This window comes from Grammomys surdaster, unplaced genomic scaffold (assembly GCF_004785775.1).
Source record: "Grammomys surdaster isolate TR1022 unplaced genomic scaffold, NIH_TR_1.0 126121, whole genome shotgun sequence".
Taxonomy (NCBI): domain Eukaryota; kingdom Metazoa; phylum Chordata; class Mammalia; order Rodentia; family Muridae; genus Grammomys; species Grammomys surdaster.
The window spans coordinates 4,207,362-4,231,322 of NW_021620929.1; the positions used below are offsets into that span (position 1 = coordinate 4,207,362).

The 23,961-nt window shown below is 41.5% G+C and overlaps 1 protein-coding gene across 1 annotated transcript; it reads right to left on the reverse strand.

Moving 5' to 3' along the window:
* Positions 1-1,891: 1,891 nt before the first annotated feature.
* Spdl1 (spindle apparatus coiled-coil protein 1) lies at positions 1,892-23,393 on the reverse strand. Its single transcript, XM_028756506.1, has 12 exons — positions 23,269-23,393; positions 20,964-21,138; positions 15,960-16,136; positions 13,837-14,034; positions 13,170-13,319; positions 12,987-13,085; positions 12,794-12,904; positions 11,327-11,467; positions 10,318-10,427; positions 9,658-9,845; positions 4,834-5,167; positions 1,892-2,267 (listed from the first exon to the last, which is right to left on the reverse strand). The coding sequence occupies exons 2-12, from the start codon at positions 21,117-21,119 to the stop codon at positions 2,120-2,122; spliced, it is 1,812 nt and encodes a 603-aa protein (XP_028612339.1). The 5' UTR covers positions 21,120-21,138; positions 23,269-23,393; the 3' UTR covers positions 1,892-2,119.
* Between the last annotated feature and the right edge of the window lie 568 nt (positions 23,394-23,961).

Sequence of the window (23,961 nt, forward strand, 5' to 3'; positions counted from 1 at the left end):
TCAAAGGACTCTATATCCCACCACAGAGATACTTGCACGACCATGTTCATATGGCTCTGGTCACAGTCACTAGGAAATGAAATCATCCTAGTTGGACGGATCAATAGATGGACGGATAAGGAAACTGTAGATCATAAACAGTAGAATTTTAGTCGGCTGTAAAGAAAATCTAGATTGTGGAGTTTGTAGGAAAATGGATGAAATTGGACAATATTACATCAAATAAGGAAACCCAGTCAAATAATGGATGTTTTCCCATGTGTAGAGATTGTGGCTTTGATTTCTCAGTATGTTTAATTTAGAAAACGTATAGGGTTAGGAAGCTAGAAAGGAGACTGGGGGTAGATAGAGAAGTAAGGAGGGAGGGATAATGATATGAATGCAGGGAGGAGGGGCTAAAATAAACCCGGCAGAAACAAAGATATTCTAAAGAGATACTCATCTCATGCTGAGTGGAAGAAACAAGCAACAGCCACAGAGAAAACTCGTGTACCAGAAAGAGATTTCAGAGATTTAACAATTTGTTGGACCACAATGAGACTGAAGTCCAAACAGAGATGGGTCAAGGGCAGGATCACACCTTGACCAAGTGTGATGGTTTATATATGCTTGGCCCAGAGGGCGGCACTATTTGGAGGTGTGGCCTTGGAGTAGGTGAGTCACTGTGGGCATGGGCTTTAAGACCCTCCTCCTTGTTGCCTGGAAACCAGTCTTCTCCTAGCTGCCCTTAAATGGACCACTTAAATGGAGGGAGCTCAAGACAAGTCCTATAAACCTGGTTAAGACTCATGGATGGGGAGGTCATAGACCCTATTACTGCTCATTTGCAAACTTCTGTCCAACTGCACACCAAATACATATCTTTATTTGCCTGCCTCCCTACTGTCAGTTTTCTTCAGAGAAGCTTCTTGTTTGCAACAGGCAGTGGCTTATGTAGAAGACTCATAACTGGCTAAAACGCAGTCAGAGCCATTGAAGGCTCAGCTCCAGACAGGACATTCTTATAACCCGTTCTAAGACTCTGGGAATATTTTCTGGAGAGGGGACAGACAGAACATAGTCACTGAAGGATGGGGAAGTGTGCTGGAGAACAGCCATAGCTGATGCACTCATAAACTCACAGTAGCTGTGGTTACATGCACAAGACATGCACTGCATTGGGCTTGTTGATGTCCCATCATGGAGGAGGGTCTTATTTGAAATTGTCTTTAATTGTCTTTAATTTTATGCCCAAGCACATATGGTCAAGCATTGTTCACTGTTTTGGTGTAAAAGACAAAGAAGGTGGCCTTCTCTAATATGAGTGGACCTCCCAATCTGTTGAGCAATCTTTGTGGGCAACTGGGTCTCTGGGATTGATTTTGGGGACATGAAGAAAGCATGGATGTGATTTCTAACAAGGCTTAAAAATTTTAAATGTATAAGTATTTTTTAAGGCCCATAAAGACCTAAATAAAAATATTAAGTAAAATGGGGTGCCAATCACAGCACAGAGACCAAAACTGGGACCCTGCTGTTATCTCAAGCTTGCCAATCCCCACTGTGGCTTTAGACTGACAGCCTGTGAGCTGTGAGCTCAAATGCATCTACTCTCCTCTATCTATATATACCCTGCTAGTTTTCTGAAGAGGCCCAAATCAACTACCTATAGGAAAGTATTCATGAAATTAAGTTATAGACAAATCTATAATTACTTAAATTAAAAAAAACCTACTTGGCTAATTTAGACTCAAGTATCTTTTACTATATGTGTGACCATGTAACTATAAGTTACATAAGAGAGTAAAATATATATATTTTTTATATATATATTTAAGAAAAGGAAAATCTTAGTCCAAAAAGATGTACAAAGAAAATTATAATTAATAATTTTAAGTGTCCTATTTTCTAATTTTTGGTTCTTAAGATATTTATTCACATAATGTTCAAACTTCATATCTAATGCAGAAAGGAGGTTTAAATTTAACATTCTCTTCTGATAATCATCTGTTCCCTATGACACAGTTCTGAGAAGGAACTTCCGGGTCAGAATCACGGCCACAGCACTGGCTTATGCAGATGCTCTCCACGGGCGTCCCAGGCATAGAACGACAGTCAGCACAGGCACCATGCAGTGCCACTACTGCTGTGGACACTGCGTCTCTGGGGTTGACTTTGAGGACACATACATGATGTTGTGTGGTTTCTTACAAGCTCCTTTTTCCAATTTGCTTGTAGTTTCTTTCCTTTCCTTCACTTCTGTTGGAAGCCTTGATTCTGCAGTTAACCTATCAACATTAAAACATATATTCAGAATTCAAGTATGGTCAAGAAAAAGAAATAAATGCCTAGTAGAGTGGGCGTCCAAAAGGGGGAGTGCTATTTTATACACACAGGACAAAAGCTATTAGTAGACTTCACTGTGATACTATGTGGCTGGCTCTAAAACGATTTTTTGTATCAGTAGGCTTAGCTTTTAGAAAATGTTTAATAAGTATCTTTAAGTCTGATAAAAGGTCACGGATGCCTAAGTTAAAGTATTAAGTAAAAGGAGATAACTATCATAAGAACATGGAATACAAAATTCAAAATGCTACAGCAATATTTTAAGGTTGATACTACATTCAAAAAGTTAAGCACAAAGATTAAAAAAAAAAAAGAACCCAAGGCTTCCCGAGTACATGTCTGTCTTAGACAAGAAAGCAGAAAAAAACAAATGAACAAATAAAAACCCTCCAAACTGAGTTTCCATCAGTGAGTGAGCAGTAACAGTGCAGGAGATGAGTGAAAGAGTCTAAACATTCTTCATGGGAGAGCATTCATTATTTGATTAAAGCAGGCAGTATTCTAGTTCTCAGCAAAGCCCATCTTTATTGTGACAAAGTTAACTTTGAATTATGTGTCTAACTTAAACAAGCAGAAAAGACATAAGGTTGGAATTTTTTTTAAAAAATTATTTATTTATTATGTATACAGTGTTCTATGTGCATGTATGCCTGCACATCAGAAAAGGGCACCAGATATTATACATAGCTGTGAGGCACCATGTGGTTGCTGGAAATTGAATTCAGGACCTCTGGAAGAGCAGCCAACATTCTTAACCTCTGAACCATCACTCCAGCTTGGTTGGAAATGTTTTAAGTTAGTAGGTGGACTTACATATTTAAAAACAAATGTTTCAAGGTATTTTCTTGTTTTGTTGTTGTTGGGTTTTTTTTAAATCAGACAAAAATTTTCCAGTGTGCAATTTGAGACCATTAGTGGTATAAATCTGTGTACTGTTTCTCAAGAAACAAAGGGCAGGGAGATAAACGAGCATAAACAAGGTGCAGTGGCCATCTAGAAATTCTGTAGAGATATACCATCAGACAGACGTCACAGCAGTCCCTGCTGAACTCCTCTCAGAACTGTCTGAGGCTGGGGATATGTGCTAGAATATCGAGTTTTAATTTCATGTGCCTTATATATCTCGACATTATTTTAAAATCCACCACTACTAATGTAGTATTATGTAGCTGATGTGTTTTCCTGCTGAGTACTTTGTTTAGTAGTACCGGAAACTTAAAATCACGTGAAGCACACTAAGAGGCCCTTTGGTATGGGTAGGCTATGTCTCGCTATCTCAGTTAAATGTCTGATTCTGCACTCACTCTTTTGAGACTCATGTAGCCCTAGCAGTTCCCAGAGAGCTCATCTTATGACAAATCAAATGCACATTAGTATACTCAACTTTTAAATGTATACAGGTTTATTTTAAATGCAGTTACCACTGCACTGCATGCTACGTCATTCATCTCCTTGGAATTATCTGGCTCCTTCATTTCCTTATTCATTTTTTAATAATTTTTGTACAAGTGTGTGGGCACTTGTGTTTCATCCTATCCTTCCCATGCCCGTCCCCCTTCTAACTTTGCCTCTGTTTTCAGGTCACATGCACATATGTGCACATACAAAATCTGGGTGTCACAGATGAGAGAAACATGTAGTGCTGGTCTGAGACTGGTTTTAATCAAGTCAGCACGAGCACCTCCACTTGTATCCATCTTTCTCCAAACCACCCAGCTCTGTGGCTTCCAGGGTTCCACTGGATACATACTATACATCCTCTACGCACGCCTGTGCTGCTGGACACCTAGGCCAGGTCCACACTTATTACTGTCCTTCTGACCCTGCCGTGTGTCCAGACCTTCCTTCAGGTGCTTGGGCTCCAGTCACTCTACCTTTTTATCTCTGAGTTTTACTTACCCAAGGGACAGAGCCCTTGAACGATGATTCCCTCACATACCCTCCAATACCTTCTGCTAGTCACAAACTCAATTACATAGAAAGCTGGAAGCTTTGAAGTTTTGAAATAAAAATGAAACTAAATTAGCTTTGATATTTAAAAATGTCAATCAGGCATCAAAGTCCATTTCTGAAGGCTTAGTATAAATATGAAAAAAAACATAAAAACTTTTACCTATTCTTACCAAAAAACATAAGTCTAAATGTTTTAGACTACTGGAAAGCCCTTTGAGAAAGTTGGTTTTTCTTTCATGGCTACTTTTGAACCAAAAGAAAAACAACAGTACATTTATTCCACCCAGCGAGACACTCAGGAATGCTGGGCTGGGCTGTCTTTGCTCTGTGGACTGGGAAATGTAACTGCCTAGCATCACTTGCTGTTCGAAGCATTCTCCTCCTTCACCTTAGTCTACCTGACCCTCTGAAAAGAACCAAAGGGAGGTCACCCAGACTGCAGAGCTGCAGTGCACACAGTGCTGGGAACACAGACAGAGCCACATGGCACAGGGCAGGCAGTGAGAAAGGAAAGATGGAGAGGCTGCTGGCAGCCAGGTAGAAAGACACACTGACCTGGGAGAACTGGGGGTGTTCCTACTTTGTTCATGTAAGGCCTCAGTGTTGGCTGGACTATCCACAAGCTTCACACACTTCTTCTTCGGCTGTGTATCCAGATGCAGGCTCTTATGAGGAGAGGGGCCGGCTGGCTGCGCGCATGAAGAAGCTGGCTGTTTCCACTGCACGGCGTTATCTTTTAAGTTATTAAGACAGGACGACTCCTCCCTCTGAAGTAGGAGTCTAGACACTTCTTCCCCAGTGGCACTGGCAGCAGCTGTTTCTTCTGGGGTGGTTATATCAAATGGCAGCACCTCACGCCTCTTTTTGAGTACAGGTACTTCAATTTTCTCTGAAAAAAAGTCATTAAAATATATGCTTATTGAGTAAAAACAAAGATGCAACCCAAGGAAATTCAGTGAGTTATACATGAACTCGCTTCTCTTTTTGGTACTCTGAAGATACACTTTTCTCTTTGATAAAATATATACTTTTAAATTAAATTTTCATATAAGTACATATTGCATGCTGAGAACCTCACACACATTATGTCCCTGTTTCCTTAGCTCTCCCTCCTGCCCCCTTCATTCTTCCATTTTCTCGGCTCTCCTCCTCCTCCTTCACTCTCCTGGTCTTCACTTCCACTTCTTCCTTCTGTCTTCACCCCGTCTCTCTTACAGTCACTCTTCACTGTTGTTTCTGTGGTCCAGGAAAGGACCCAGGCTTTACTCTCGCTGAACTCCAGCTCTGGCCCCACACACCATCAACTCTGTCTTGTAAGACTATCTGTAACATTGTCCTTGTCAACTCTGTAATATATAAAGCCCAGGAATGACCAGGATGTGCAGGTGACAGCAGGAAAGCAGGCTGTCTTCCTGAAACCTCGGAGGTAAAACAGCAGTGGCCGAATCCAGGAGTTCTGGTTCGAGTCCCACACTGCAGCCAGGTGACCTCAGGCAGTAACTTCTATGTGCTTCAGTATCTTTAAATTTTAAGAACTCCAAACTTGCTTCATTCACTACTGTCTTGTAGAGATGAAATGAAGGATGGAACTCTGAATATTGGTAATGTACGCCTACTGGACTCATCTATAAAATATATTCAGACTCTAGCCACGTCTGTGATGCATGTCTCCCTAGTCCCAACCACATCCTGCCTTACAGCAGCTATAGCAGAGTTCTCACCTTATGACCTGCTGATCCCCTAAGAGGGTCCCACAGCCATTTGCTCTAATGCCTTTCTCCCACCAACACACAGATGTGCCCTTTCATTTTCATAATCAGAACATCAGCAGCCTGAGGTGCTACAGCAGGAAGGCTCCCTGCTCACACTGCTGCTTTCAGATTAGCAAGCCCCCACCTTTCTTCTGCACTGTGCTTCTGAATCATCCTGACCCCCCACCCCCACCATCTCCAGTGTTTGCTGGGTTGGCAGACCTTTGAAATTCATAACGGGTGGGTAATTCTTAATCATGGGAGCCTATTGGAGTCAAAGAGAAAAAGGATAGAGAAAGAAGCCTTTTAAAAACTATAAAAAAAAAATCTTCCTATTGTCAACAATCTCCCCCTGGTGTTGAGACTTATAGTTCCCAGATATAATTGCAAACAGTTAGGCAAAGGTAACCTGGTTAAGAATTCTTAAACTAAAACATGTTAACCCAGACTTTTAGGGAGGAGATGGGTCAGAACTATAGCATTCATACATTTCTCAACACTGACTTTCTAATTTTCAATTTACACACAATAAAACCCACTGTTTGTAATATCTAAGTTGCTAAGACTGTATAGGTAGACTATTTCCTAAGTAATTAGACTTAGTATATTTCCCCCATCAAAATGTTTTCCCTTAAAAATAGAACTCTTGAGCCAGATATGATGGTGCACACCTATAATTCCAGCACTTAGCAGGCATCAGCAGTAGGTTCTCGAATTCAAGTCTGGACTATACAATGTGTTTTATGCTCACTAGGACTACATAGAGAGAACCTGTCTCAAAGTTAAGAAAGGAAGGAAGGAAGGGAGGAAGGGAGGAAGGGAGGAAGGGAGGAAGGGAGGAAGGGAGGAAGGGAGGAAGGGAGGAAGGGAGGGAAGAAGGGAGAGAAGGGAGGGAGGGAGGGAAGAAGGGAGAGAAGGGAGGGAGGGAGGGAGGGAGGGGAAGGAGGGAGGGAGGGAGGGAGGGAGGGGGAGAAAAGAAAGAGAGAGGGGGAGGGAGGGAAGGATTGAGGGAGGGAGGAAAGAAAGAATCCAAGATGAAAGGTGGAATAAGATGGTAGAATCTGTGTTTCCATCAGAGTATGGATAACCATGCACTCAAAAACACTTAACCGAGCTCAGCAAACCAAAATTCACTGGTGAAGACTTTGAACTCCTCCCCCACCAACACACACACACACACACACACACACACACACACACACACACACACACACACACAGTGACTGAACTATAAAAGGTTCTCCACATCTGTGACTCCCTTTTCCCCAGTCACTATGGTATCATGCACAGAATTTGGTGATTATGCTCAAAGGAAGACATGGAGACAGTAGGAGAGAAGGAAGAAGAAAAGGCCCACCAGAAAACCACCAGTGATGCGGCAGCACCAAGTTCTTGGCGATCAGTAATTGCCCCGGATGCAGATGGATTACATAATCTAATTCAAAGACAGAGTGGTTGAAGGGATTACAGAAACAACAGCAAATGATGCTGCCAACACGAGACTTGTGTCATTTATAAGGATATACAGAGGCTAAAAATGAATGAACACAAATGTAATCCACCAGAGAAAGTGAGATATTCATGTCAAGTCAAATAAACTTCATATCAAAACTATTAAGACTGGGATATTAAAGAATGATAAAGGAGCCCAGACCAGGTCTGTAGCATAAATATAAACAGAAACACGCCATGCAAGCATGATCAAATCTGTATTAGACGGACAGTGGGACAAGCAACAACTGCAGAGGCAACACCCCACTTACAGCCATGGAAGTCAACCAGACAAAGTCAGCAGCACTGTGCATTTCATGTGCACTCTAGACTTCAATGGAGCTGATACAAACTTACAGCTGTCTATCCAACAGCTGTAGAATTCCCATCTTCTCTACTGCATATGAAGATCACATATTAGGGAAAAAAACAACTCTGAAGAGAAACAGGCAAAAAACAAACCCAAACCAGGGTCCCACCAAATGTCTTCTGACCCCTGGGAAACCAGCAATAGAAGAAACACTGAGTAACAGAGCTGAACAGAAAGCCGGGAAGTAACTAAGCCACCAACACACAGCTCCTATGTTCACAAAGTCAAAACATGCAACAGGGAAAGGAGGACTTCTTCAAGTAATTGCGCTAAGAAATCAGGGATACTGCGCTGTATGAGTGCGCTATGAAGGCCTTCTAGAGGGGACCTCAAAGCACAAGCAGTCAAGCAAAAATAAACATGAGGCTGAACCACACTAAAATTCAGCAACAGCAAAGGAAACAATGAAGAGAATCGACACAGTGGAAGGAAACGTCAGCAAACTACACAGCTGATAAAACGTGAGCATAATTTATCAAATTTATACAAATTATAAAAACCCAAAAGCAAAATACCTCACAAACAATCTGATTTTATAAAAGAGCAAACTAGGGGCTAGTGAGACAGCTCATTGGGTAGTTGCTTGCATCTATCTGAATGTGACTTCAAGCTTAGGAACTAGACACTACAGCGTACTACTGTACTGTACTACAGCAGTAGAAAGGGGGAACCAGCCGTATAATGTTGGTGTGTGATCACCACACACATGCTGTGGTGTGTAAGCACACATACATACAGGTACACACTCACATACAAGAATAATAAATACATGTTTAAAAAGTACGTATTATGTGATCTCCTTCACCTGGGAGCGCTAACAGCATGACAGCCACACTCACCAATAGCATACTGTGTAAGTCAGAGTTAGAAAGAAAACTTTCAAAGAGTTTTCCCAACTTCAAAGGGATAAAAAATAAGATATTCAACTTAAATCATGAATAGTTCTGAGATGTTTCTACAGGGATAGATATTAACTTACCTTGATTTGATCATTATATAATACATAGTAAGTGGAGCCATCACATTGCACCCTAATAATTGTGTCCAATTACTATGTGTCAGAAGAACAATTAGAACTCTCAATATGAATAGCTCTTGAGGTCAAAACTACACCTTCTAGCATTTCTGGTGGTGAGTCCTGGGAAACATGACTAGTTTCTAGTCAATGGACTGGCAACAGACAGCATCTAAACAGCTGGGATCCTAACATGCACAGTACGCCATCGGTCTGGAATGCTCCTCCAGAGGTTCATCAGAAGGGGAGGAGGAGGAGCTGAGAGAGTGGGGAGGAGAGGAAGGAAGGAGGAAGCCCCTGAACCTAAGCCTTGCTTAGTTCTTCCATAAACAGACTTAACTGGTCTAGCTCCCAGTATCAGCTGCTTCAACAAATGAAACTCTGAGTTGGGCATGATGGCACACATCTACAATCCCACTCAGGAGGCAGAATAAAGAAGATTATGAATATGAGGCCAGCCTGAACTGCACAGTGAGACCCTTTCTTAAAGTAACTTCAAAACTCTTTGGGACACCCTGAGATGCTATAATCTTAAAGGAGAAAAACTTAAGTCCTTGCTATTCAGTATGTTGAACTCAGATATCCCAAGAGAAAATATGATTATATTCATGCTTATGTGGTAACCAATCCTCTTAGTTTTCCTACACATTTGACAGCTACACTGTACTACAGATGCATAGCAACAAGTTGGTTTACAGTGACAGTGTCTCAGAGCGACGCCGGTCTGAAAGGTGAGAGCCTACAGAACACACCTTCGGGTTCGTACTTGAGCTTCAGCTCATCCACCTTGGCTCTCAGCTTCATGTTCTCACTCTCTGCAAGCTGCAGGTGTCTTTCGTTTGCAAACAGTTTCCGCTCAATATCCAGGGCCCGCTGGCTCTCAAGTAACGCCTTCATCCTCTGGATGGACAGTTCACCCTTTATGCTTTCAGTTTCTTTGCTACAGTAACAGGAAAGAATAATTAAAGAATATGAAAATAATACATGGCACAGACACGGTGGAATAAACCTTGTGTCTTAAAAAGACATCTTTTTCTGAAATTTTAGCAATAAATGAAAGAAACAATGAACAATTAAATAAGTCCTAACAATGCAACCTCCACAAGACTTTTACGAATCTTTTAAACAGAGAGAGAAAACATTTTTACCAAATGAACACATACATTAAGTTTTGAATTATTTGGAATTTATTCTTAAATTCTAATTGAGAAACTTAGAATCCCTTTCACTTACCAACTAGATGCTGAACATAAAATACATACTTTATATAAACCCATATGCTCACAAAGATATTTTATTGACTTTCTTCTGAAATTTTTTTGAAAATTAAAAAGAAACAAACAAGAAATCAGTAATATTATTATAAGCAAGTAAACTCCCTCATGTGTGTATTCACAACCGCCAATACTTACTTTAGTTTATCAAGCTTCAGTTGAAGTAAGTCTGCGTAATAGGTGCTGTCTTCTACAGTACAAGCGTTGTCTGATGTGGAAGGCTTAGATTCCATACTTTCATATAAGTTCTAGTGAAAGCAAACACCCTTGTTACATGAAGTAGACAGCAGACTAGGTTTGCTACAGTGGTAACAGCCACCACTAAGTAAGTGCTCATCAGTTTGAGGCCGCCATGCTAACAATCATCCCCCTAACCTAGCTGTGGCAGCCCCGTTTTTCACATAAGGAAAATGGCTCAATTTGACATGGACATGAAAATAATACATGTTTAATTCTGAGACTAAGACTCCCAACCACACCAGTCCTGGAATTTAGAGTAAGCCATAAAATGGAAAACCATGGAGAGGAAATCCTTTAAGTTACTTTTGATATCCCACCCCCCATTCCCAGTGCTCAAAAAAACCTCTTTGTATTTCCAGGAAGTGTGTGTGGGGGGGGGGGGCGGGGGGAGACGCAAATTGCAACTAATTTTATAGGCTGCAGAAACCCCAATTTCCCCAGTTTCAAAATAAATATAGTGTGTGTGGGGGGAGTCGTGCATTAGATAAGAGAAAAGCAAACGTAAAAATAACTAGAGCATTGTGAAGAAAAAACTAGGGGAAATAAAGTCTAAAACTAGAAATAAAAGCATGTACTACAACTCCGTGTAACTTAAATAATATAACACTGCTCTACAGAGGTAAACTAACACCCAGAATAGGTCGAGAGATGCACGCACATATAGCAACTTGGTAGTTGGTAAACCTACATCTCACTGGGGCCACATTTAACAAATGATGTTGGAACTGACTTCACATCATACATGCAAGACTGAGGTAAGACTGCTGTGAATTCAAGAGAATTTAAACATTGGGTCAACTTGTACAGAAACTGAAAGCTGACTGCATAATAAACTATGGAAGCTAAAAAAACATTGAAAACTTCAATTCAGAACTCGGTTATGCTTTAGAAAAGATGTTACATATACCTTAAATTTCTCTAGTTTATTAATTTCCCCTAAAAGGTGTTTTATTTCACCATTCTTCTGTTCTACCATGGCAAGCAACCGTTCTTGTTGTTCAAATTCGGTTTGTGATCCCCTCATCCTCAGCAATGTGGAGATTTGTAACTAGAAAAAAATAATCAAACACATACACCAATCAAAACTGAGATCCTGGTAAACATATTTCTGGTATAATTACTGTTTTGTGCTCCAAGATTTGAATTCATGTTGGAAAGTAAATAGCTCTTTTTCATCTCATAATCTGAAAACATTTGCATTCAACATTTTGTGGTGGATTTAACTTTGGAGTATTTATTCTGACTATTGTTTATGCTTATCTGAAGTATTTAACACATTTATGGGTCTGTCAAATGTACATTAGACTACATGCTGTGGCCCGGCAGCGTGCCATTCAGACAGCACATGAGCCTGACCACACCATGCCTGCTACTCATCACTTGAATTACCACCATGGGTCTACTGGCAATATCCTAAAATTTTTAATTAAATGGGGAAATTGTTAAGTTACCTACAGAAATAAATGACAAAATGGAAAGGTGTTTTCCTACGTGCTAAGTCCAGGACAACTCTTAAGAGGCGTGTGGTGGCTGCCATCTTCCCACTTACACACGAAGCCTAAGACGGCATCTTGAGTAGCTCATCCACCTCCCAAGGTCCATCACTGAATTTCCTCACTGCTTTGTAACACGTACGAGAGGAAACGAGAGAAAATGAGAGGGAGCCTTTTAGTAGTCCATTATTTCTTTGCAGCATTGGGCAAAGGGAGGAAGGGTCGGAACCAGGTGGAGACAGGACTTTTTTTCTCGGTGCTATAAAAGCTATAACAGAAAAAGAAGCCTTCCAATTCTGACAGTCTGTGCGGACTTAATGAATGGCGGGGATGGGGGCCACGCACAGTGCAGACTTCAATAAAGCCTGGGCTGTCGTGTGAGAACAGGTGAGAGAGTAAGTCTAGACGAAGCAGGAAACAGTGTGATGCTCAAGAAGACACTGTGCTATGAGCAAAAAATAAACTCTCTCTCATTCCAACTGGACAAAAACAACTCACTGCCTACCTGGCCATGTCAGTGAGAAACCGCTGAAGCAATCAGCAGCTGCTGCCCCAAGATTTTTTTAATAAAAAATAAGAATCATACAAGTCTACAAATAATCACATGAGTACACTTTCTTTTTTTCTTTTTTTTTCTTTTTTTGGTTTTTAGAGACAGGGTTTCTCTGAGTAGCCCTGGCTGTCCTGGAACTCACTCTATAGACCAGGCTGGCCTCGAACTCAGAAATCCGCCTGCCTCTGCCTCCCAAGTGCTGGGATTAAAGGCATGCGCCACCACTGCCCGGCATGAGTACACTTTCTGAAGAAAATGTTTCCTGTATATACTTGCATACGCAGTGCTAGGACTGAAGATTTGGAAGCCTTTACCGATCTATGTATACCTTCATCTTGTTCATCTGATCTCTGGTGAATGCATTTTGCTTCTTCAGTGACTGATATTTGTCTTTCATCAAGTTGAGCTGGCGTTCCATTGCCGCCCTTCGATCCTCCACCTGGAAAATATTAACGTGCTTGTTCCTGTAGAAGGTGAGATGTCAGTCTAGTCAACTAAGTCAGGAGAACACTTGCAAGTACCTCTGCAAACAGGGAGTTTCCTTTGCTGTTGGGGTCTGCTGCCTGCTGGAATACGTGACTCAGCTGCACCTGAAGATCCTGATTTTCTATGCGCGCTTTCTAGATGAAAAAGAAACCAGTTTCAGTCATGGAGCACAGCAGAGGGCACATGGCTTCTAACCAGCGTGGTGGCCCTCATCATACCTCCAAGGCATTACAGTAAGAGACTGCTTCCCTCTCTCGCTCCTCTTTGTCTTCTTTAAGCCGGTCGATCTGGTGCAGTAAGGAAGTGTTGAGACATTCCAGCTGCTCTTGCTTGTACTGCAGTTCATTCACCTCTTCTTTGAGGGCATTCTATTCAACAGGAACAAACAAAACTTTCCACTCAGCAGTTGATTCAGTATTTAGTATTGGTTCCCAACCAAAATTAAAAAAAACAAATTCAATGGCTGCCAAGTATATTTTAATATTTTGTTTTTAGCAGAGAACCAACAAAAATACCTTGGAAATGCCCCCCTTTTCTTGTGAATTTTAAGTTTTAATTATCTTTAGTTGAAATGAAAAATCCATATTAACATGCATTTTAATTTCCACTGTGTTAATATTTTATATTGGGCTTTTAAGATCCAAACTCAGGTCAGAATAAAAGCCTATTAATGAGCCCAGAGTTCCTATAAAATAAAACCTGTCTCATGTAAGCATAAAATAGAAACTTAGTTTATGAATGAAGCAATCCTCCTGAAAGTTCAGCAGCAAGATTGTGGTTGAATAAAAAGCCATTTCAGCCCTCAAACTAGTTCTTAAGAACAATGACAAGAACATGCAGAAATAGACTAAAGTAAAACAAGAAAACACCTGAGATATAAATTACCTTCACACCTTCCACTTCAGTTAGCTCAGTCTGAAGAGCCAGCACCTCCGAAGACATGCTATTGAGTACTCGCTGCTCAGACATTAGTCGGAGTTCTTCTGACTTGTGAGAGAGAAGTTCCCCCTGGTGATCCAGCTTCTGCTTCAGCTGCTTTTCACTAAGCCTTGCTTCATCTAATTCCACTTTCAGATTTTCTAACTAAATCCAGAAAAGAGACAGAAAGATTCACAACCTCCAAACTCAAAGGTTCTTTCCTTTCTGAAATCCGTATTTAGAGTTCATTCCTGACTTTTTGGTTGCTACCCTACAGAAATGCACCGGATCTGAGTGAGGTGAGCAAAGTAACTCTCATCCCCCCATCCCCGACCTGTGGTGCTGGGAACTGAATGCAGGGTCTTGAGTTTTCAAGTTAAATCTCTCTCACCAAGTTAGATCCCTACCCACTAAGAGTATTTTCAACAAATTCAGGAATAACCCACACTAGTCATCTAAGCCCTGGTGTTCTTAGAAGCAACTGAAGATGGTAGAGCTAACCATGAGGTATCTGGACCTCATAGAGAAGGGGAAGTACTCCTCATCTCCAGCAAAGAAGAGGAAGAGGAGGAAAAAGACAGAGGAATAGGAGGAAGAGGAAGAGAAGGAAGAAGAAGAGGAGAAAGAGGAGGAGGAGGAAGAGGAAAAGAAGAAGAGGAAAGGAGGTAGAAGAGGAACAGAGAAGAGGAGGAAGAGGAGGAAGAGGAAGGGGAGGAGAAGCAGCAGCAGTATGGGTAACAATGATGCAAGCAGGTAACCTGATTAGAAAACCACAGTCATGTGATGCTGATGGCTGGACTACAGGGACAGAAGCTACCATAACATTTTATAGGTCAACTCCTTGGAATGACAGATTAAATGTGAGAAATAAGAAAAATAAAATGAGTAAACCTTAAAGATATTAAAAGCAAATGGTTTGAGAACATCAGCAATGCCATAATTTTTAAAAATTTACTTTTTCTTCTATAAAAAGTCCATCTTTATAATTATTTTTAGTTTATCTAGTACCTAAATATTTCCTTTATCACATCTACTTAGGTAATTAGGCTACTGCTAGTTCCCCGTGGGAAGGAAAAACATTTCTAGCCATCCACATCTCAGATCAGATTAGCTGCAAACAGGATTGCTACCTCTCAGAGCCACAGGTAAGATACATAAAAGCATTACTTACTCAAATATGATTACACCAATACCATCATTTTAAATGGAAAAATAAATAGTTAGTTGAATGACAACTTATAGGTGAAAACGGACATGGAAAAATATTAAGAGACACTATACAAAATACTAATAATTGAAAAACAGATTTCTGAACAAATAAGGCATTAAAAAATCTTATCAAGTTTGCATAGAGTAGGATCTAAAAAAATCAGGTTACAAACTTCATATGCATAAGCAAAGCCAGACATTTCTTAGATGCAAACTGAAAGCCTTGGGCAGTTGGGGTTTTGAGAGTGAATGGGCTCACTGAACAGCTGCCCACTTTGTAACTAGAACAGAGCCTGTGTATATGATACCCACTAGACCAAGTGCACAAAGCCCAGGGATTCTTGACAATTTGTACTTCTTATTTTGTTCAGTTTTCTCAGTTTGCCTAGACATTAGCATCCTTGTCTGTCGTAATGGAGATAATGTTACCTCTTTCCCAGAGTTCTTGTGAGGACTGGATCATCCATAAACATATTACAAAGTTTCACCTCTAAAGCACATTCCCTTACCAGGCAGGACGCTTTGTACTGCAGCACATAACTCACTGTAGGAACTGCTGCAGAACTAGTTATCTTGCAAGGTGAGCCACACCACATGCTGTACGAAGGCTACACTGGTCACTAATATTACAAACACTTCAAATACAAATATTCAGCTACCTAATTTAAATAATTAAATAAATTATCACATGTAATTAGAAGACTAGTATGTACATATACAAATTCTTTAATAGCTTGTCTCTCAGTGTTTCCACTCAGAACATTAAGACACAGAAACTTCTTAGTGGTTTTGCAGAGCTGGTACTTAAGCACCCCACCCACCCAGTACTTACAGACAGCCATGCAGGCACAGGATAGGTTACTGTGAACACAGATGCAAACCTTGTTTTTCAGGTCGTTCACTTCCTGCCTGTGGCTTCTGTGTAGCTGCATTTCTAACTGCTCCAGCTGCGTTTTCTGCTGCTGTTTCAGGGCTTCACACTCACAGCCCAGACTTTCCAGCATCCGACTCTTGAGCTCTACTTCTCTTTGAAGGGCATACTTCTCTTGGTTATAATTCTGAAAACACATTTAAATGCATAAAAAACCTTCAATCATTGGATATTATTAGTTAGCACCTTAAGCTGGTTCATACCTGTTTCATTTGCTGCTTTCCAAGGAACAACCACCTGTCAAATTAGGACTAGCATAGCTAATCTGTCATTTACTTTTTTGAGGTGGAGGCAAGTTTTCATGCATGTTCACGTGGGAAAGCACACACGTCTATGTATGTTACTGTAGGAGAAATGACAACCTCAGGTATTGTTCCTCAGGTAATAACCACGTTATTTTTGGGACAAAGTCTCCCACTGACCTGAAACCTGCCTGCTGAGTAGGTAGGAGGGATTGCCAGTGTGCTGAGCCTCAGGGACCCACCTACTGCTGACTCTCCGGAGCTGGGATGGATAACAAGAAGACATTGTTGCACTGTGTCTGGGAACTACACTCAGGAAAGCATTTTACTAAATGACCTATGAGCCCAAACTTGCTAATCAGTCTTAATGAATCCCAAAAGGTGTATTTAGAGATGTCAGGGATCTCACAATACTTAGTTGAAAGGAGGAAAGGCACTGATCCCAGGAAATTACTGACTATTGTTTTCCAATCTGTGGTCTCTGCTGCCCTGAAAGCCAGCAGTGCAGATAGTAATGGAGGAGGTAGTCTCTGGATTTCAAAATCCAAAAGAAACTTCACACTGCTAAGTGTTAAGGATTTCCTGAAAAATTCTTGCTCTTGGCTAAACAATAACTGTCATGGTAGTAAGCCTTATCACACACTGATCAAAAACTAAGAATTTGGCTGATTATTAGAACAGTAAGTTATTTTTTTACTTAATACAGTACAATAACAGAATCTTTCCATAATTAGAATCCACTTGAGAAACAAGAAAAAATAAAGGGGCCTTTGGTGTCACTAGACCAGAAACACTGTAACCCCCTGACAGAGACACTCAGCCCTCCTTCCCAACAACTATCCATTCTGTGCATACTCAAAAAGCTAACCTCAAGATCCATATAAACAAAACACTCAGCAACTTGAAGCCACAGTGACTGGTATTGAGGACAAGGGCAGGTTGAGAAGAGGCTTTCTAAGGGAACTGTTACAGGAACACATTCTTAAAGCAGCAGGAGAAAATGCTCGTGGATGCCAGACGCTGTTCAACAGATCAACTTGTGTCAGGCATCCAGGCTCAGCGTTGGACGTCATCTGCATCTTACCTGCTGGGAACCCCCGCCTGATGGTTGGATCCACAAACAGTACCTACATAGACCATGCTCACCCACACACAATATGTAGTATTTGACCTGACAAAATTTAACTTTAAATTTGACACAGTAATAAATTAATGATACAACCAATAACAAAAAGAGCAGTTTAAAAAGTTATGTGTCATTTTTCTCTCAAAATCTTACTGTACTATATTCACTATTCTTAGATGCTAGATAGTATAACATCTGTGTGACGAGATGAAATGTGACAGGTGCCACGTAAGGCATATGACACCGTGTGAGATGACTCACGACCTTGTAAGACAGCAAGAGGAACAACATCTGCTTCAGGTACTCTGGACAGTGATTCGTGTCCCAAGCAGGACACAGATTTATAAATTATTATTTTACATAAATTATTTATATCTAGAATTGTCCATGTATTGTCTATGGACAACTATAGACAGGGGAAGTATGTTAAAGTCTTGGATGGAGGGGTGGCAATTGCTGCAGTTCTCTATCAAGGAAGAATGAGCCCGGAGTATGATGCTCTATCAATCCCGATGGAAAGAGAAACAAGGATACTTTACCAGCACTCAAATGTTCCTGGTAAGCATTACTAGTTGATAATGAGATGTTCTTCCTTGACTGCCTTGAAAAACAGAGGAACAGATAGAAGGAAAAATACTGAATACTTTCAGAGTGTAGCTACATTTACAAAATAAGTATAGACATGCTATGGTTACTGAGAAGTACTGGAGTTCCTTGTAAACTTTTTTTTTTTTTTTATGAGTTAAAGCAGGGCAGAGAAGGGATCTGGGGGAGGAACAACTAACAGTGAAAGTCTTGCAAAAACTACTATAAAAACGTCCTAAGATGTATACACCTATGAAAAGGGGGTTTAATAGTGCCACCATATAATTCTGGGTAGGTGTAATACCCAAACCAGACATCATATACTACCAAATAAAACTCAACACCAGCAATGGGTTACATATTTTTGAGTTGTTGGACAATGGAGTCCCATAGATGCCTTCCTGCACCAGCAATATTACAGACTATTGCCAAGGTTATTGATTGTCCTCCACAACTTGCTGTAAGACCCTATTACAAGAGACACCAACATGGAAAAGAATCTAGCTTCACCTGACTGGCTAGTGTTCAATGTGCTACGTATAATACCTGAGGAAAAAAGGAATATCTGAACTCACTCAGCTAAAAACTGTGAGCTACAACTTAATGACTTCCTGCAAGTTAGGCCTGCTGGTGCAACAGTGGCTTGAGTGTAACAGAGCAACCAGCCACCTTTTAACTTAGATTTGAGCCCTCCCATCCTCTTCTGCCAGAGGAAACCCAGACCTGACACTGTCAATGAAGCCAAGAATCTGAGGCTAGATAGGTCATGGGCCCTAGGGGAAAACCTATAACTATTACTCTGCTAAAAGAACACAGATCTCCTCAAGGTTCAGGGATCCATTTGGAAGCGGAGGCAGAAAGACTTTGAGAGGCAGAGGTGGTAAATAGTCTCAAGGAAACAACGCTTTCCAGACACAACAGGGCAGATATGGATATAAACACAGAAGCTCTGACAGCACATTCAAGGCCTTCATAAACAGCCAGAGAAAATCTCAGCTCAGGAGAAAGAAGTGGGTATAACGTCCCAATCCTAGCCAAGAAGCTATTTACAACTGATAGCTGCTGGGAGAGGGTAAAATCAGTTTTCTTCAATGCAGTGACACTGGGTAAATCAACCACACTCTAGGACATGCCCCATTCCCAGGAGTTGTCAGCCAACACAAACTGAACTCCATGGTTTTGTTTGTCTTTTAATGAGAGAGAAAAAAATACGAAGTTAGGTGGAGAGGTAGAGAGAATCTGAGAAGAGTTTAGGGGTGGTGGAAGAACATATCAAAACATACTGTATAAAATTTTCAAAGAATAATTTAAAAAATTAAAACAAAACAAAAAATAAGATAAATAAAATTCAATTCAACTAGGGAAAAAGACTAGAATTATTTTCATCACTCTCTCCAAAGTGCTTCTATTTTAAAAGAAACCTAAATTTCATGAGGTGTTTTCAAAACAATTGTTCAATAATGACTTTGTTTCCACCCTGAGATGTATAATCTTTGTTTCATGATTTGGCATTGAGTACTTATTAAGAACAGCAGTACTTGGAAAAACAGCTGTCATTAGTGATGTTTACCTGTTATATTTATAATTCTGAAATTCAGTATTAAAACACTAAACATTTAATATTAAACTAATTTAGTAACTTTAAAAATATTTGTGTGCCAGGCAACAGGGGTGTATTAGTGAATAAGAATAGACAAAATTTCCTCTTGTGCAGCTTGCAACTCTGGAGATAATCAGCATGAGAGAATTAAGAGCCAATTTTGACAACTTTACATTCTATAGTCAATGTTAGCCATCATGCTGACAGGATACTTAACTGGCAGTCTGTGTTTGAGGACGGAGTCAAGAAGAGTGGATGATTAACTCCAGAAGAAACATTCAATACAAAGCCAGTAAAGGAAAGACTACAGAAAACACATGTGAAATGTGGTGCTCACATAGGCAGAGGTCAGAACATGAGACTATACAAAAAGCTCAGACTCGGCTGAAAGTACAAAAGAAAGCCCCATGTGGCTCTCAGAAGGAAAGAAAGGAGCCCTTGTTTATTTTCTCATGACCACTTGGATGAGTAACGCATGAATGATATCAATGATAATGATGGAAGCTGGCAACCAGTTAGAAGGCTACAGCAGCAGTACAGTGGAAAGATGGCTGTGGTCTGGGCTAGAGCAGCAGTATCTCAGGCAGATGTTTTGGTCGTGCTAGTTGTTTGTCTTTTGGCAAATTAACACAAACCTAGACATATGTGTGAAAAGGAAATCTTAACTGAGAAAACACCTTAGTAAGACCCACCTGTAGGCAAGTCTGTGAGACACTGTACCCCAGGACACGTGGTTCTAATTAGTATCAGAAAACAGGCTGGCCAAGCCAGGAAGCAGCACCCCTCCATAGCCTCTGCATCAGTTCCTACCTCCAGGCTCCAGTTCTGACTTCTCTAGATGAAATCAACCCTTTCCTCCAAAGCTGTTTTTGGTCATGGTGTTTCATCACAGCAATAGAAAGCTAACGAAGATATAAGTCAAGTCCTTAGATTTATTGATGGATAAAATGTGGGACCCCTTGACTTCAGGTTCAAATGAATGCCAATTCGTTTACTAAAGCAAGTGAACATCCAGCTAGCAGACAGAGAACAAGCCGTGTCAAGCTTGAGATGTCCATCAATGGCAGGTACTTGAATACACCAATTTAGCCTTCAGGGAGAACTAAAGGCTTGGTGTAATGCCATGGAGCACTCAGAGGGTTAGAACTATAAAGGAAGTGAGGTCACAAAAGCAGAGCATGGACTGAACAACACCTGGCAGTAAAGGCAGCAAGGAGAGCAGGCTGAACTCAGAGCCAACCAACTGTTGGAAAGAACATGGACATTCATTTAGTTCATCCCCCTTCTCAATGCAGCTAGGGTGAGTAAGTTTAGGTCGTCAAGAGAGAACTGATAGTTGCCACGTAAAACAAGTTTTTAGTCCCTAAGCACTTCCTTGTAAACAGGTGTACCGAATCCTACCTCGGCTGTGACCATCATTTCTTCATGACATTTATCCAACTGACTCTGCAATTCCGTCTGCCTCTCCAGTAGCTGTAGGCCATACTGTGCAGCTTTCAGTCGCTCGTCTTCACACTCTTTAAGCTTTTTTCGGAGAACTGTGGTATCTGCCTCCATGTTTTCTGTTTTCAATCTACTGTAAAGACAAAATACAACTACTTGAGCTAAACTTGGAACTAAATGTAGTGACATCAGAGCAGGAGAAGACAAACATACATAGTCAACAGTACTGGCATATAAAAACAAAAAGGATATTAGATAGCACAGTAGGTATCGGGAAATGGCCAAACTCTACACAACTTGTGAAGGTAAAGTCAATTCAATTTTTTGATAGGCAGATTCTGGGAGGTTAAAAAAAACGGATATAAGGCTTCTGGCCTGAGTAATTACTGGAACAGAGCTACCCTCAGCTGAAAGGGAAGAAAGCTAGAATTCGTATTTTGAGTATGACATGGTTAAGCACTTGAATATGTTGGGCTGAAAATACAAATTTGGACAGTGCCAACATTAAGTCCTTAACACTCCTCATCACTAGAAGATGAGCGTAATTGCTGACAAGTCTCAGAACTAAAGGCTGTTATGAAGGAAGACCACAAGTACCCTCAGGTAAGACTCATGAAGTAAGCAGAAAGCGCTTAATATTCTGGGAGCCAAAAAGACAAAATTCCTCCAGGAGGTGGAAAGCAACACCATCATGGCAAATGATACTAAGGCAAATTAGGTGAGAAACTGGGAACTGCAGGGCACTGGCCCAAGGTGCTCTGCTGGAGAAGTGAGCCGAAAGCCTGGTTGGGATAGGTTTGAGAGAAAATAGTAGGCGATACACAGATGTGGTTAAATGACATAAAAATCAGAGTGGAGCTCCAAAGCCTGGTGTGCTAATCACTCTTCAGTACAACCTCTCAAAACCACAACCCGTATAATGCATTAAAATGACAGGAAGCTCTGTGGACGAGCTAGCTATCTGGGTTCAAAGCTCACTTCCACCACCAACTGGCTACATCAGTGTGAAAAAGTTTGGTGAACATCTTGTTTCATCTACCTTAATAGAGTCTGTAAGACGAGAAGAGTAAAAGGCCTCTAACTGGATTGAGAACACACAAATTCTGACTGGGTATCAACAGAAATAGCATACACGCTAAATGGATTTTAAACTTTCGGGGGGGGGGGTTCACATTTTCACAAATAAGTACGAGTGAAAACATTTAACCCAAATATCTAAAATGTTACCACTGTAATCTCTAATCATTGAATAAAAAAATAAATCCACATGCAAACCCTTCAACCCAAAAGTTCTCCTGTCTATAGGATGCACAGGGATAAAGATGGAGAAGAACCACTGACTGGTCCAACTTGAAACCCATCCCACGAGAGAGTCAACCCCTGACACTATTAATGATACTGTGCTATGTTTGCAGACAGGTACCTAACATCACTGTTTCCTGAGAGGCTTCATCCAGCAGATGGAAGGGGAAGCAGAGACCCATAGCCAGGCATCGGGTGGGGCTCTGGGAGTCTTGTGGGTAATAAGTGAATAAGCCAAAAGGGTCAAGGCCACAACATTACAGAGTCAACCAACCTGAGCCCATGGGGGCTGAAGACTGAACCACCAACCAAGGAGGATGCAGGGGCTGGACCTAAGTCCCCTAGCACATTTGCAGTAGATGAGCAGCTTGGTCTTCCTGTAGGTCCCCTAACAATTAGAGCGGGGCTGTCTCTGACTCTGTTGCCTGCCATTGGATCCCCTTCCCCTACTTGGACTGCCTGGTTGGGAAATGCTTACCCCTGCTGGGGACTAGAAGTCCCGAGGGGGGTGGGGGGACTTCCCCTTTTCTGAGAAAAGAGGGTGGGGGTAGTGGAAATAGGGATTTGTTGGGGCGAGAATGGGAGGAGCGGAGAGAGGGGCTGCAGCTGAGATGTAATGTGAATAAAAGATAAATAATAATAAGTAAAAAAGTAAGTGAATAAAATGCTACAATGAGACTCCGTCGTGTGTGTTTGTTACATATTTGCAACAGTTAATTCTGGCTGAACCACTGGCTAGGGGGTTAAGGTACTAGAGAATTCAAGACTCGGAGGTCGCAGAAGAAACTAGTAACAAGACCACTCAGCACCGTATATCTCTATCTGCAGTCAAACCCGCAGCGAAGCGGTCCGACTGAAAACGACACCGTCCCGGAAGGCAGCTCCTGAGAACTCAGGTTCCGGGGGAACAGGCGTTCCGCCTGCGGCCGCCCGATACACCCTTTTCGCCGCTCGCTTTTACCTCTCTCCTCACGCTTCCTTGATGCTACAACCGAAGGCCTGTCCGGAGAGCACTGGGCGCCTAGACTGTGACACTAAATCCACCTTAGCACAGAAACACCACCGTATCCATTCGGCCGAAGCACTGCTAAGTAAGCGCCGGAGTTTTTGAATACTGTTCCCGCGAGAACTCGCATTTCTCACGAAGTGTCTTGTCCAATCCGCGCCTCCGGGGCAAACGAGAGGCGCGTCTTGCAGCGACTGCGCATGTGCATGCTACGCGACGGGGCTTTTGGGAGTTTCTGCTGGGCAATTTTCCTGGGAGCTGTTTTTACTGTCTGTGCTGTTAGTGAATTGTGTTTCTCAGGTTTGTTTGTTGCCGTCTTTAGCAACGCCAGTGTCTCCGGGTCGGAAGGTAATGTCAGCCCCACACTGGCCCGCTTTCAGTCGCCTTTAGTAGCTAAGGCGATGAGTCTCACCTGGGCCAGCACAGTGCCACCTTCACTGGGATCCTCCCAGTTAGGCCCGCGAACCACCCTGCCAGTTCCGCGGAATCTTGCCCTTTCCACGGAGGAAATCAAAGCCTCAACCAAAGAAAACCTAAGTAATTCAAAGTCAAAGCAATAGGACTGCTATTCAAACGAACCCAGCTAGTTCTGCAATACAGCTCGAGTACAGTGCGTGTCTAACTAGAAATACCTTGTGAATTTACTTA